We start from the raw sequence: 15,335 nt of genomic DNA, 5'->3' as shown, positions 1-15,335 counted from the left end.
ATGAAAACCAGGCTGCCAAAATATCAGTGGTTACAGTTTGAGTTGACTAAAACATTTTGTGTATATGAATTTGTTTTTATTTTCTTTTATGTGGGATGAGCTAGGGGAGACACTACAGGGGAATAAATTCTATTTTTTTGATAAAAGATATCACCATGAAATTTCCCCAGTTGATTACTTACATTAAGAAAATTAGTTATGAAAATAAAACTGAGATTTTATTTGATTTAAAAATTGACTAGTTTGCATTGATTTCCAGAGCAGAAATCTGAACATTGGGTAAAGCCAGGTTAAAAAACATTTGTTTCATTTTGTTGATGTGTTAGAGACAATTTTTTTACGGGTGGAATTTTAAATATCTCTTTTTATCACTCCATAAATCGCAAAATACTGCCACAGCCATTAAAAAAAAACAACCATGTCTTTTATGTAAAAACAATGTTATATAAATCAGGCTATGAATGATATATGAAGGAACCTTCAGAGTATAGATAGGAAAAAAACTGGAAGGTTTGGTTTGTGTTTGTGTGACTGAAGTGGACATTTATGGCACAGACCGTGAAAGAAACCCTCATCTTGAGAAAACAGCCTTTCAAAGTATGTATTTTAATAATTCATACTTTTTTTAGACAATGGATGGTGAAAAGGGAAAATAATAAGCTAATAGATATCATCCTGAAGCCTGCGCAGTTGATTATTTACATGAAGACAATTATTTCTCGTATTTAAAATGTTCTGATATTGTATGTTTAATTATGCAAATGATGCAATATCTACTTAAATAGATACTGATTCATCTGCATTACTTTAAACATTTTTTCTTCACTATTCTGAAAGACGACATGTTATGGAAGCAAAATAGCTGACAAGTGCATGAAAAATGTTGTTTTTGCCTGTAGTGTCTCCTATTAATCATAATCACTGGAAAAAGCTATCAAAAATAGCATAGCAACACTCAGATAAATGCAGTTTGACTGCATTTATCTGTGGACTAATAATAATAATAATAATAATAATAATAATTATACTACAAAAACAATTTAACAGACTTACCTCAGTTAAATCACATATCTAATATGTCAATTTATATATCACTATAGTCAAAGAATTTCTATTTAGTCAAGCACAGCTGGAGGAACTGTCTACAAACTGTATCTGACAGATTGATCATCAATTTAATATTCTGCAGCTGCTTGTTCACTGTTTGCTCTCTGTTTTTACGCCCCAGTGGGACAGTAATCATGCTTGGCAAGCAGGAAATCTCCTGGGTAGACATCTTCCACGCACATACACACACACCGCGTTACCTGTCTTATTGTTGAGGATTACGAGTGTATTAGCTGCTTTGCCTCTATCCTCCATGTTTCTGTCATGTCTTGCCAGGATAGCTGTTTTCCATATTAAAGAGAACAGAAGTGCTTGGTTTCATACAACCAAATTCTCATTTCTACTTTCAGGAAGTGGAGCGGGAGATATCCTTTCGGACAGAGTGTGGACTATACTACTCATACTTCAAGCAAATGTTGCAGGCTCCGTCCATACAGGAAGGTATGCACTATACTTATGATGATTTTGGTGTATGTATCACACCAGTATTGAACTTAAATTCAATTTATAGCCAGTCCATTTATGTCATCCTTGATTTTATGAGTACAATTTAAAAGAGATAGTCTGTATCTTAAGAGTTTAGATGGATGTGTATTTTCTAGCCTTCACAGCACCAAAAACACAAGAGCCAAAGTGAAAGGTGTAAGTGTAAACTGTTGTATTATCTGACATAACCTAAGCTGCAAATTGGGATGCAACAATTATTGATTTTGACAGCATATTTGACAACACTACGGATGTATAAAATCACATAAGCATTTTTATTTCAAGTTTTTCTGTGAATTTTGTCCCCAAACATTGTCTTTAAAAAAAAAAAAAGCGAATTCTGCCTTTCCAAACAGAAATGATACAGCAACCAAATAATACAGTACATAATAATTGATATAAAAATCAACAAAAGTCAGGTCAGTGCAGTTTTAGTAAAATTACTGTGTTATAAAGCTTTTTTCCTACTTTGTTGCTGTTTGTTTACCTTGCACTGAAAGCCCAACTCTTAACTCACTGCAACTTAGAAAAATAATATACCATAACATCCCCTTTTTGAGAGTTAATAGTGAAATTGCTGTAGTTGAATGGTAATGTTAACAAGGAAGTGGTTGAATGCTAATAGATTATGGGTCATCAAATAGGCTGTTTTCCCTTGAAGTACTGTTGCGTTCCATTTACCGTGGAAGTCAGAGCTAGGAATGATCTCATACCTGAGTTAATGGAGTTCAGGTCAAACAGGCTGGAAAAACATTTCTAGTCAGGTTACCCATTGGTAGCAACCAACAACGCATCAGTGGTATTTTTGCGCATACAAACACCGAAACAACATGTCCACAGAAGTTGGTCAGTACTTTGTGTAAGACTGATTTAATATGAGGTCCAACTTTCTGAGTCTGAAATCTGACTTCAGGGGGCCTTCAAGTTGAAGTTGTTGATTTTCCAGTCGAAAGATTCTGCCTTCCCAGTTCAAATGGAACGCACAGTATGGCCTGATGTCCCCCATTTTCATCGTCGCTGATCCATCAGGAAGTGGTGAAATGATATCAGTTTGTTAGATTCCCTACATTTATACAACTTTCAGCCTGGAAAACAGCAGCATATTATTATCTCACCAGTGAGATCAGTGGAAAATGGCCGCTGTGTGAATGTGGTCTATAAGGCTGTGTTAGAATCTAGCATTCTGATCTTACATTTTTCTTAATCATACTTACATAATGATAGGACTACTTAGCTGTACACTGCAATACAAGTACAATGCTGTTTCTTTATTTCTGTAAATTTTCTTTCTTCCACATGATCATCAGCTGCTGAGAAGACTTTTCTTGCCTGGGGCATGCAGCCTTAGTCCCAGTGTCTTAGCAGGATATCATTAATCCATCTATCAAACATATTTTCTCTTACAGGATTCTTGTTTTAAAACGAGTCAGCTGGAATAATTAAAGAGTCAGCCAGAGACAGTGTTTTCAGCCGACTAATGGAGCTAACATTAGTGTAATTAGGAAGCAGCTGCAGCTGACAAAATGTGGTGGTGACAGTTGCGTTTTGAGCCAGCAAAAGTGAGGGCCAGCGGCTGAAGTGATGGGCGACTTTTGCCAATCTTTGTCTGAAATTAACGACCCATTTTTTAAGTGTTAAATTTTGTCACTGTTACAGTTGTCCACTGCATATTTGCCATATGGGAACTGAAAGCTTGTAAGTTGAAAGCTTGGGGTAACAGTCACTTTGGGTTAACAACCAGACAATTGCAGGATAGCATCACAATCCAGTATTTTCTTTTAAGGATCAACGTACAGCATTGGGTTGCACAACAAAATGAAAGTATGCCTCATGCTGCATGAATAGCACATATACATACACATGGATATTTTGATCACAGATATTTTGTAAGACTATTACAGTTATTCAGACATGGTCATATAATACCTCAAAATAGCCAGTCATGGCTAGAGACACCAGATGGCTGTCTCTATCTACTCTTACAGAGAGACGGAAAATTTTCCCTCTTTTTTTCCAACCATACCAAACAAATCACCACAGTTTCTCATGACGCACAGTCTGGTCTGTGGGAAATTAGTCTAATTATTTTGTTCCCATTATCATGTAAAATTCCTAGTTGGAAACGGGCCTAATTTTCCTCTTAGGCAAATAATTGCGCTGAAGGCTAATCAGTTGAGGAACTGGCTGACCTCCATTTCTGTCTGAGTCAACTTCTTTTCCTGTTGCTGGTGAATAGCTTGATATGCTGAAACTACAATAGGTTTAAGTGTTAATGTTAAGGAACGGAGGAGAAAAATGTAGGGATGGAAGGAAGGATAGAGTGATGGCATAATGGAAAGAAGGATAGAGTGATGGCATAATGGAAGAAATGGGACAATAAAAGATTGATGTTGGAAAGAAAAAAGTCAGGTGTGAGAAAGTAAGCAAGGATGGAAGAAAGGAGACATGAATGGAGAACAAGAATGAAAAATACAGAAGCAGGGATGAGAGGGAAGGTATAAGGAAAGAAGGAGCTAAGAAAGGCACAGTAGGAGGAATTTAAAATGAAAGGTAGAAAGAATAGTGGGAAAGGCACGATGACCGTATGAAAATGAATGAATGAAGTGGAGTGTATTGTGTGTGGGGGTGGTAGTGTGTACCTTTGTTGATGGTTTTTACGGTCTTACGTGGATCAGGAACACAGCAGTGATCAGGCTGACACATTCCAACCTGCAGCACAACCTCAGCCCTCTGCTGCTAGTTTGGTGTCACACTTTATATCCTTCAAACCAAATACATAGTAATGATACTGAGCTCACATAATGTCAGTACCAGTCTTTGTGCATGGCATGATAATGCCATTGGCAAAGAATAATTTTGGTTTATTCCAAGTTTGGTGTTTCTTTTTCGTATTTTAAGTAACAGGCCAAAAGACACCAACAGTCTGTTAATTAAACTGGTTTTAAACGAACCCTGCAGTTTAACTAATCTTATTTGAAAGAGAAAATGAAGGTGAATGCTGAAATTGTTACTATCACATTTTAAACAATGATATCCTGATTCAACTTTGACCAGAGATGGGATGTAGTAACCAAGCACATTCAAGTACTGTACATAAGTGCAAATGTGAGGTACGTGTAGGTTCTTTTCAGGTGACTTTCTGCTTCTACTCCTTTATGTTTCAGATTTTTACTTTTACTGGACTACATTTATCAGCTTTAATTACTAGTAACTTTACATATGAAGAGCTTACAAAATGTGTTTTGTTTTACATAAATTAAACTAACAGTTTATACAAGTACAGCAATGAGTTGATTGACAGAAAATGAATTGCCAACTATTTTGATAAAACATTTTGTGGTTCATGCATCAAATTCTCCACTGTGAGAATTTGATGCCTTTTATTTATATATTTATTCATTTATTCATTTATTTATTTATTTTAACAATGTTAATTTATTTTTTAATATTTTTGTATTATTTGTTAAACAAAACAAGCAGTGTGAAGGTGCCACATTAGTTGCAGTTCCTTACAAAACAGTTAAAAATGAGCTCAACCTCAACCAATTACAAGCATCAAATATTGTGTTGCGACCCCAGAGGTCGAATAAACATTTCTATTGTATGCTGTAGTTGCCTCCGTGCTTAAATGTCCCTCTGTGTCACCTGAGTTTGTGTGTGTGTGTGTGTGTGTGTGTGTGTGTGTGTGTGTGTGTGTGTGTGAGAGAGTGTGTGGGGCTGTGATTGGTTGCAGGTGTGTTTGGTTAATTGAGTGAGTGTAGGTTGTCCAGGGCGCTGATTGGTTCCTGCCTCAAAGCCAGAAGTGCAAAGGCCGACTCTTCCCAGTTCCTGGGGGCTCTCCTCTCTCAGCCAGTCTGTTTGTGTGCTAGATGTGTTTTTAAATAAAACCTTTAAAAATGCTTTGCTGCTGGTGGTGCTTGGGGGATGGGAAGAAGGGAGTCTCATTTACATGTTGTGCCAGGGTTTGTCCTCTGCCCTGGTCGTAACAATTGGGCGCTCGTCCGGTATCTAAATGTCCATGAGGTGAGGTAAATGTGGTTCAGTTTCTTTCCTTTAGTTTTATATTTTGCACATGAAACTTGGTTTTGTGTGAGATGACTGCTTTTGTTTTGGTCACTTGGGTCACGTTGTGATGTGTGGCTGTAATTAATACTCTTTTGTGCAGTAACTTGTAGTTTGTGACCTTTGTGGTAACTGTACTCCACTTTAGTTTGGTCACTCGTGGTTGCAGCTTAGGTGTAAACTGGCTTGTTTTCAAGACATAACATTGTTATGAAGTCATGACTTTTGTTTGTACAGTAGTTAGCACCTATGTTACGTCTGACAATTTGCAGACCTGGGATTTGTATTTACTACAGTGGCATTGTGTGGTATTAGTACTTTTACTGAAGTAAACTTGGCGCAATTATTTTCTCCAGTGTGATTATTTTCAACATTTCAGTGTAATTTTTTTTGCCCACTTGGGGGCAGAAAAAAAAAATGTTGCCAACTTTTTAGCAAACAGTTGCCTTTTGACACATCCAGCAGGTATGAAGCAGCATTAGCATTCTATTGGAGCCATGTTGGGCAACTTTGTCGTACTCCCCACCGACCTGGGGAAAACATCTTCTTAAGCAGCTCCACTATGTTCACTACCTCTTCACTAACTTTGTATGTCTGTAGTGTACAGCACTGTTTTTTACACCTTAAACCAACACTGATGAGAGCAGAAACAGTGAGGTTGCATATCATCAAACCAAAACAGCATGCTGGGAGAGGCCAAAAGTCAGGTGATATATCTCTTTAGGTTCATCACTCGCATGTAAGTAGTCAGTCATGACCCATTGTTAATATGCAGTAAAACTATGGCTGCATGTAAAAAAAAAAAAAGATTATATAGCACTTTTTTCAACAGATACTGCTATATGTTTCACAATTAGTGGGAATGATCATTTTTGCATCACAATTTTCACTTGAAAAATTCAGATTTTAATAGTTATCTTGATGTGAAATTTGTTGGAGTCTGTACCAAATGAACATGTTTTCTTACATCTGGAGGATGTTTTGTCAGAAGATTTGTAGGCCAGGCCTTTTCCTTAGCACTACAGTACTTCATTATAGTGCTGTTTTGTCACACATTTTACCTTTATCTAAACATTACAGCTTCTGCAATTTGGTCATATTACAATTCCAATAATGTTGCGGCCCTTTTAAAAACATGGCAGCATTAAATCTTCTTTGGAACAACTTTGTCGTCCTCATACAAGATTTCCTGTTGTAAATTGATTAGCAGCGGTAGTATGTCTAACCGTAACCATAACCCCAAACCTAACCCAGATCTTGATACATCTTTTCTCATGATAGTCAGTAAATGACTTTTGCGTTGTTTGCTGTGCCAAAGCTTTCCTCTGCTATTAGTGTGAAAGTGTTGTAGAAAAGGAAGCACAGCAGCACTTAGTTTTTAAATTCAGCAAAGCGAGTGATGTTTTGAGGGCTTCCAAGGTTGAATGCACTGATGGGTTCAGACATCCATTGTGCTTTCAGCAATTAAAGGCTTGAATTCAAGCAGAACAATCTGTGGTTTTAGAGGTTGACAGAAATTTCAAACACTGTTATTGTGCTTTAATAGCACCATACTCTGTAAATTAGCAGTGAGCTTTGAGAAACATTCATAGCCCTGCCTCCCTGGTTATCACAAAGACTAGAATAATTGTTTTCAGTCTATGCAGCTGTGAAGAAATGGTGGCATTTTCAAAGTGTGTGTGTGTGTGTGTGTGTTTGTTTCTAGGGCTCTCAGATTTGATCCATGACAACTTGACAGAATCCAAGAGGACCATAAATCTCCTACAGCGAATGAATATCTACCAAGAGGTCTTCCTCAGTATTCTCTACAGATTGTTGCCCATACAGGTAACACATCACTCGGCTGTCAGTTATTTGCAATGGGTTTATAAAACACAAGAGATTAGAGTGATGACTGCCACTATCACAGAATGATTGACTGTTAGTTTGACTTTTCTCGTCATTTCAAGGCCCGTGAAATTAAACCTTCTCATTGTGTGAGAAATGTGTGAATAATGTAACACTCCAATATTTTGTTCTTTTGTCATTGTTATTCACCAAGAAGTCATATTAGTGACTGTTAGGCATTTTGAGGTGCTGTGGCATTTTACATTTTGTTCTTTTAGCTGACAGTGTTTTGCTCACTTGTACTTGTCACATTGGAGGAAAAGGTTTCTCTATTGGCATATCAATTAAGAGAGAAACAGCTGCTTAGCTTTCTCAGCGATCTTGCTGTGACAGGAATGCCAGGAAGTAAAATATCAGACCAAACTTTGAAAATGCCACAGTATTCCTGAGTGCCACAGTCAGTCGCTGTCACTCTACCTGACTCTCTGAGTGTTCATTTGCAGTGCCTAATAAACTTATGGTGTGTGTGTGTTCCAGTCATATCTGGAGCCAGTGTATTTCTACATTTACACAGTGTTCTCGCTACAAGCTGTGTATGTGATCGCTCTGTACCTGACAGCATGGCTCCTGTCTGGTTCCTGGCTGGCTGGTACGCTCACTGGGGTCTGGTACATCCTCAACAGGTGGGTAATAACTGTATGTTCATTTGGGATGGGTATTATTATTTAACGGTACTACTACTCTTACCGATACTGCTTATCGATCCGGCACATACATACATGAGTTATTAACCTTTACTATTAGTCAGCCGAATATTTAGCTATCCTATTTTGGATGACATCTGATTGAATACTGAGTTAAAGGATAAGTTACAAATCAGTCATTATCTACTCACCCCCATGCCAATGGAAGGTCAGGTGAAGATTGTATTCCACAAAACATCTCTGGAGCTTCACAGCAAAACAGAGATGCAGCAATCTCTGAGCAATGTTTTAAATTATTTTTAAAAAATAAAATGAAATAATCAACATAAAATGGCTCCAGATGTGTAATTGTTACAACATCTTGTCGTTTTTTGCTTTCCTGTTTTTTAAATAAATGAAATGTAGTATTGACTAGTCAAATTAAGAGGTTGTTGAGCGCTGGGTTTTTCTTTAGACAGAGCCAGTCTAGTTGTTTAGTGTTGTTTCCATTGTTCCAGACATGACTGGTATTGGTGAGTTTAAACAGTGTGCATGAATTTGCAATTTACTTTGCAATGTTTGGTCTGATGCAGCAGCATCATAAAACAAGGAATAAGCATATTGCCCAAAAAAGTTTGACCTATTGCTCCAACAGTCTGGTTGTGCTGGGCATCTAGTGGTTAAGAACACCCCTCTAGTTGTCTTCAGTGTGTGTTAGTGGTTGGACCTTTTTGTTTGCCTGGTGTGTGGCGATAATTGAAATGAGTTCAGAAAGCCAGTTGGCATTTTCTCTGCTTTCCTTTTGTATCAATGCAAGGCTCGGTTTGTGTGGTGACCCCTGTAAACTATAAAAAGAAGGGTCACAGAGTGTAGTTTTACAACTTTAAACATTTCAAAATGTACACAAAGAGCTGCCATGATCACACAGAAAACAGAGTTTGAAGTATGTAAGTATTTCACCTGAAACTGGAACCTTAACTGGAACAATAGTTATGAGTGAATCTGCTGCTGCCAGATCTAAACTGATTCCTCTGGGTTTGTTTTTTTCAATAAATCCACAAACCACAGGACGTTGTTGTGAGAAGACATTTTGATATTATTTTTAAAAACTGATTTGCACCATCCACCCATCTCTCCACCCCTCCTCTGCTCCCTCTCTCCCTCCTATCAGGGTAGATACCACTCGTGTAGAGTTCACCATCTCCCTCAGGGAGAACTGGTCTCTGCCCTTCCTAGCGCTGCAGGTCACGGCTATTACCTGTTACCTACGGCCTCAGCTCACCGCCCTACAGCAGGTACACACAAGCCAACACTACATCAAAGCCTTTGAACACGCAACCCAGCTGCTCGATAACCAGCCGTCTCTCAAAGGGCAGAAGCGCAGCTGAAATGTGCCGTTAGCATTAGTTCAAGTGTCTAACCCCAATGTGTCTGTTTGTGTTCTCCTCCTCAGAAGGTGATGGTGTGGTTGATGTATGTGACCACATTCTGTTTCTGTCTGACATGGCAGTTCAACCAGTTCATCCTACTTGTTCAGGCTCTCATCATATACACCCTCGACTGTGTCGACTTCTTAACAACGACACAGGTATGGCTAAAAGAAGGCTATACTTGAAGGGTTATTTCCATGGCTGTGTTGTAAAAATGAGAAATGTTAGCAGAGCACATAAGCCAAATAAGATTTCTAGCACTTTGGTTTATCTCCACTGACCAAAATTGGTGGAGTTTATTCCTGTAATGGAAGTATAAACTATTATGATACTGTAAGATACATTTGACAAAATTGTTTTGGGACATATCTTTTGAAACAGCATCTCAGCCTCAAGCCTCTGGGTGGGTGTTTTGCTTGGAGCTACTAACTGTATTATGTTACATTGAATATACTTTGAACATTCATACACAGTGCTTTTTGTCCTTTAAACATAGCTTAAGTGTTTTAAGTTGTCTGCCTCTTTACAGAGTTCAACATTTGGGAGGACCCATTTTGCTTTTAAGATCGTATTTTACTTGAAAAGCATAAGCTAGCGAGCTAGGCTAACTAACTTTAACTTGGAAAATAGTTTGCTAATGTTGTACTGATTCCTACCAGATGTTTCCCTTCAGTCATGTTATTTCAACACCCACTGAACCATTGGCAGCTCCCATATACCCAGTCTTTGTAGGTCCCACTTTTTCCAAAGGAAGGGGTCTTGCTACGCTTCGCTGTCTTTCTTTAATGGGTCCATGAAATGCCTCAGTTTTCCTTTGAGAGCAACCTTTCAGTAACCAATGGTCATTACTCGTAGGTGTTACTGTAATGGCTGACATGATCACACATTACCTGGCAGAACTGTTCCACAGCAGCACCATGTGTATCTTTCTCCAGGTGACCACTCTATACCTTGTTCAAGTGAGCGGTCTCCTCAGTGTGTGGCTCCTCCAGTTCTGTAACTCCATGATACTGGGATCACTGGTCCTGAGCTTCATCGTAGCCACACTCTTCATCAGACACTTCCAGGTCAGTGTGTGTGTGTGCGTGTGCATGTGCATGTGATGTGTGATACAGAGAATAAAAGTGAGAGTTTGCCTTCAGACAGTTGTGTTAGCTTGTTTGCGAACACAGATGGAAGATTAGGTTGCACTACAAATGAATTAAAGAGGCCCATGCTGCAGCCAGTTTTTGCAAAACATAATTTCAGTTGTTATGCTGCAGACGCGTTTTTCCTGTCAGTTCTAAATGTAATTTAGTTAAATCAGATCTTATCACAGCAACAATTACAGAAACATTAAATGTGACAGGATGAAAGAGGAACGAAAGGAAGGCTGAGAATCAGAAATGGATGAGACATTACATTTCTGGCTTTAAATAATTTGTGTGCAGTAACTACATGCTGTAACTGTGGCAGATTGTATTTAAAACTGGCATGTGTAATCCATTCTAATATGTTTAAGACGTGTTGATTGAGTCATGTGACTTTGACTTTAGAGTTAACTTAACACCAACCACTCAATTCAAAACTTTTAACCCTTTGACTTGGAAGGACTTGATGTCCTCCCAAGCCCAAATACTGAAATATATGATATAAGAGTATCACGCAGAGTATCAGCTCTTCATTTTCCCGACAATAGATTGAACATTTTAGCAGTGCAGACGGGCACATTAATTCATTACGAGAAACGAAGTTCTGTAACTAAAACTTCAAATATTTATCTTTTGCCGGGTTAAAAGAAAAACTTCTTCAACAGCATATTTTATCAGCTGTAGCTAATTAATGTTAATGGCTGCTGTCTGCTGTCTGTCAGCGAGTGTCTGCACTCAACCAAAAATTATTTGTGAGATAAAAGACGCATCACTCTGCAAAATCCCCAGTGGATTGTGTGTTTTTGTTTTATTCAACAAGATCAACAAAACTGGCAAAACTTCTCTCGAGAGAAAAGATCTGGGCACTTGCAGTTGTCAGAATCTCCCAGTTAAACTTCTTCATTGTTCGTTCATGTAATCAAATGAATAATTCTGAATCAGGACCTCAGAGCAAGAGTCAGAACAAAAAGTACAGACTAAGTTTAAATCAGTACATTTTTGAGATTTTTTTTACTTTTGTTACGAATGTCGAATGCTGAAGATATATGCATTCAATATGGGAATCCGATTCAATTCTGATAAAATGGTAACACTTTATAGTAACAATCATTAATAAATGGTAATATATAGTTAGTTAAACATTAATTAATAGTTATTTCACAAACAATGATTTTATAAAGCATTTATTAAATGATTGTTTATTGTAAAGGTGCAAATGATGTATACAATACTTTGTAATAAATACTGTTCAGTTCATCTATAAACATATGAATGACCATTAGAAAGTTGCAAGGGATGTTTATAAACCTTTACAATCGCTTAGTTAATGGTTAAAGATTTAATTGTTAACAGATAAATAACTGTTAAATAAAGTACAAATTTAATATTTATTAATGATGGTTATTATAAAATGTTCCTGATTGAATAATATCAGACCCTAACCCTAGTCATTGAAAACATACCAAGGTCACTGATCATTTTGCTTTTGGAAAGTAAAAAGTGGATTTTGATAATACCCCACTTGTTTAGGACTCAAAACACCAAGTTTAGGAGTTGCTCTAGACTTTTTCATTGAGTCTGACTTATTTGTGACTTGCAAAACAATCGCTCGATCTCATCTGTGGGTTATAACTTGGAGCGGCTCATTAGTTTAAAAAAATGGATATTTTGCCATGTGAAAATATTGTCAGCCCTTGCAGACAGTGTTGTCAACATGAAAAGAAAAATGTCAGGTTAAGTACAGCTGATGATGTATGTGTCTGCTTTCTAAATGTAAAAGTGCATTATGAATATAACAGATGTATTGACCCATCTCTGGTTGCTGTTCATGCAGTCTGGTCTGAAGACAGGAAGCATGCTGGTTCGTCTGGGCAAACTGCTTCTCCACAGCGCCATGGTTCTCCTCCTCACCTTCACCATCAACTACCTGGCCAAGGTGCTCCTCTTCTTCTTCCTTGCCCCCATCCTTCTTTTGTCATTCTCTACTCACTGCTTCTATCTTCTTACCTTTTTTCACTATCCTCTCCTTCCTTTTTCTGCCTTGTCCTGTTTTCCTTTCTCTTTTATACCCCATTTTTCTCCAGATCTCTTCTCATCTCCTTGCCTTGTTGGTCTGTGTACCTGTGATCTCTCTCCCTCCTCTTCTCTCCTTGCCTTGCACTTTCGTTTCCTGTATTACTTCTGCTTCACTCTCTCTCACTTGTCTTTCCCCTGATTAACTACACTCCACAACCTCCTTCTACTGCAGTCCTCCTCCTGCTCCTCCTCCTCACCTTCTCCTCATGTATCTAACATTCGTAGGTATGATCACCATCAAGGTCACCATGTGATCTCACCCTATGAATTTACTTATTTATCGTCTCAGAATGCTGCAGAATCTTTAACCTTGACAACATGAACTTATCTGTGTGTGTGTTTACAGAAAGCACTTCAGCTCAGATCAGATGAACACATCTTCAAGTTCATCAAGTCAAAGTTTGCCCTGGGGCCGACGAGGTATGTGCACACACCTGTAGACGCATACACGCTCATCTATAGATTCACACTCTCCTGCTCTTGAACACAGTCACACACCACTCTCATGAAACCAGGTTTTGACACAGGGGCTCGCTCACACACATTACAGTGCATACACACAGTCTGCACCCATGCTCACCTCTTGAGTTGATCCAGCGTGACTGTGTTATTCACTAAGCACCAGTATTGTAGCACCTGGAGCGTTAGTGTGTGTGAATAATAGATGGCGGGGTAACAACAGCAGGCCTCCCATCGATCAGATACTTTGTGTGTGTTGAGCAGCTCAGCCACTGGATAGCTGCTCCGGGGTGGCAGATAACACAGCTCACAACCCAACGCCACACAACTGCTACTTCAATTATTCAGGAGGCAGTGGAAAATGCAATGCTTACTCCACACTCCATCTCTGCCTCTGCCTCTGTTCCTGCCCCTCTCACTCGCAGAGACTTATTCCTTCTCTCTGACTGTTTCTTGTTTTTATCCCTCGAGTTTAGTTCTGCGTTTTGAGATATCTCAATTCTCAGTTCAATTACTTATCAGCACGGCTGTTTGTCAGGAAGTATTGCCAATGTTATGCGCAAAATGTACACTCCAAAGAAAAACACAGGTGTATGCTGTAGATTGAAGCCATATTGTGATGATAAATTCAGCTCATTTTGAAAACATTGCTTGTATAATTGTACACATTTGTGTGTCTCTTCCTGTTAACATGACAGAAATATACAGTATCTTTACATAAGCAGACATGGAGATACTTTGTTTCTTTTAGTTGTGTCATTAATTGCTTTCATTGTAAAGGTAAGTAATAATGTTATTTTCTGCTGTGTTCTCCTTTGTACATGGATAACTGCCACGATACGGTTGCTAGCAGATTGCAACTGTTCTAGACAATGCTTGTGTTTCCACTGGCTGCGCCATGGCACGTTTCAGCAACATCCCAGAAGTGGCTCTGCTATGCTCCATGGAGAATAAGTGCCGAGTCTATTTTTGATGGTAGTGGACCACAGCCGTGTCGATCTACACAGAGCAGATTGAGCCAGACAGGAAGTCAGACAACGGAACAGCATTGCGCATCTGGTCAATTTTTAAAATAAAACACCTGGTGCTGACTCGGGCTCTACAACACAACTTACACACCTAAAACAGACAAATAACGAACCGATTTAACTACGTAGCCTACTCAACCTCAGTAGAGGCACAAAAATCAGGGAGAAATGATGAAATAAACACAATCTGAGCAAGTCAACAACATCAGGCAGGCATGACGAGGCGTAGGCCTGTCACGATAATCAATAAATCAATTAATCATACGATAAATTAAAATGAGCTTGATAATTTTGCCGGCCTCGATAATTTACATTTGCATGCTTGTTTGTTTTCCTCGTGTCAGTCACTAGCCCCATTCACGCAGCCGTTTGCATGCGGGGATACTGCGCCAATTCTCCGCATCCGCCTTTGTGTGAACGTTTCAGATGCGGTGAGGGGTGAAATTTCGCTGCGCCTCCGGAGGTAGTATCAGAGGCGAACCGAGCCGGCGGCACGGAGCGAGGGCGTGTCGATCTGATGGTGTTGGTGTCTGATAACTGTACAGATCCTTCACTCAACAAAATAAAAATAAATGTCCCACAAAGCAACGTTACAGGACCAAACAACAGTAACGTAGTAACTGGTCGTGTCTTTGGCAACTTATGTGAGGAAAAAAATACCGCAGTTATTCGTGGAGAAGTGTCTGTCAGCCTGTCGGTCTGACCGACTCTTCGTCACATTTCTGGCCGAAAAACAGCGTCTGTCCCCGGCAAAAAACTTTAACTCACCAAGTGTTTGTCGCGCGACGGTCAGTTACTGTTGTCATGGTGACGGTCAGCCCTCCCGACAAGACTCAGTGAACTTAGTGAACCCCGCGAGTGAAAGAGTCAGACAGCGTCCAGTTTACTGATGGCGATTATGTAATTATGTAAATTATAGAAAAACGTAACTTTGTCACTTTCCAGGATGTTTGGTGTGTCAGGATCTCAATTACAACACATTATAACAGCATCCATATGATTATAAACAGACAGCTGGTACATGTTTAGATTAACAGGAGGACACCG

General features: G+C 38.9%; 1 protein-coding gene across 3 annotated transcripts in view; it reads left to right on the top strand.

Annotated features, from left to right (window-relative positions):
* The window catches only part of dpy19l3 (dpy-19 like C-mannosyltransferase 3), a 78,268-nt gene that overhangs the window by 16,319 nt on the left and 46,614 nt on the right, over positions 1 to 15,335 (top strand). For all 3 annotated transcript variants that reach the window (XM_073465043.1, XM_073465045.1, XM_073465044.1), the window contains exons 4-11: positions 1,458 to 1,548; positions 7,361 to 7,482; positions 8,020 to 8,165; positions 9,337 to 9,460; positions 9,619 to 9,753; positions 10,531 to 10,662; positions 12,560 to 12,661; positions 13,148 to 13,221. In XM_073465043.1, the coding sequence (XP_073321144.1) occupies positions 1,458 to 1,548; positions 7,361 to 7,482; positions 8,020 to 8,165; positions 9,337 to 9,460; positions 9,619 to 9,753; positions 10,531 to 10,662; positions 12,560 to 12,661; positions 13,148 to 13,221 (926 nt within the window). The remainder of the gene's footprint in view (positions 1 to 1,457; positions 1,549 to 7,360; positions 7,483 to 8,019; positions 8,166 to 9,336; positions 9,461 to 9,618; positions 9,754 to 10,530; positions 10,663 to 12,559; positions 12,662 to 13,147; positions 13,222 to 15,335) is intronic.

The sequence above is a fragment of the Pagrus major genome, chromosome 4 (genome assembly GCF_040436345.1).
Source record: "Pagrus major chromosome 4, Pma_NU_1.0".
Classification (NCBI taxonomy): Eukaryota; Metazoa; Chordata; class Actinopteri; order Spariformes; family Sparidae; genus Pagrus; species Pagrus major.
Note: the sequence above shows the minus strand (reverse complement) of the source record. Positions and strands in the feature narration are given on the sequence as shown.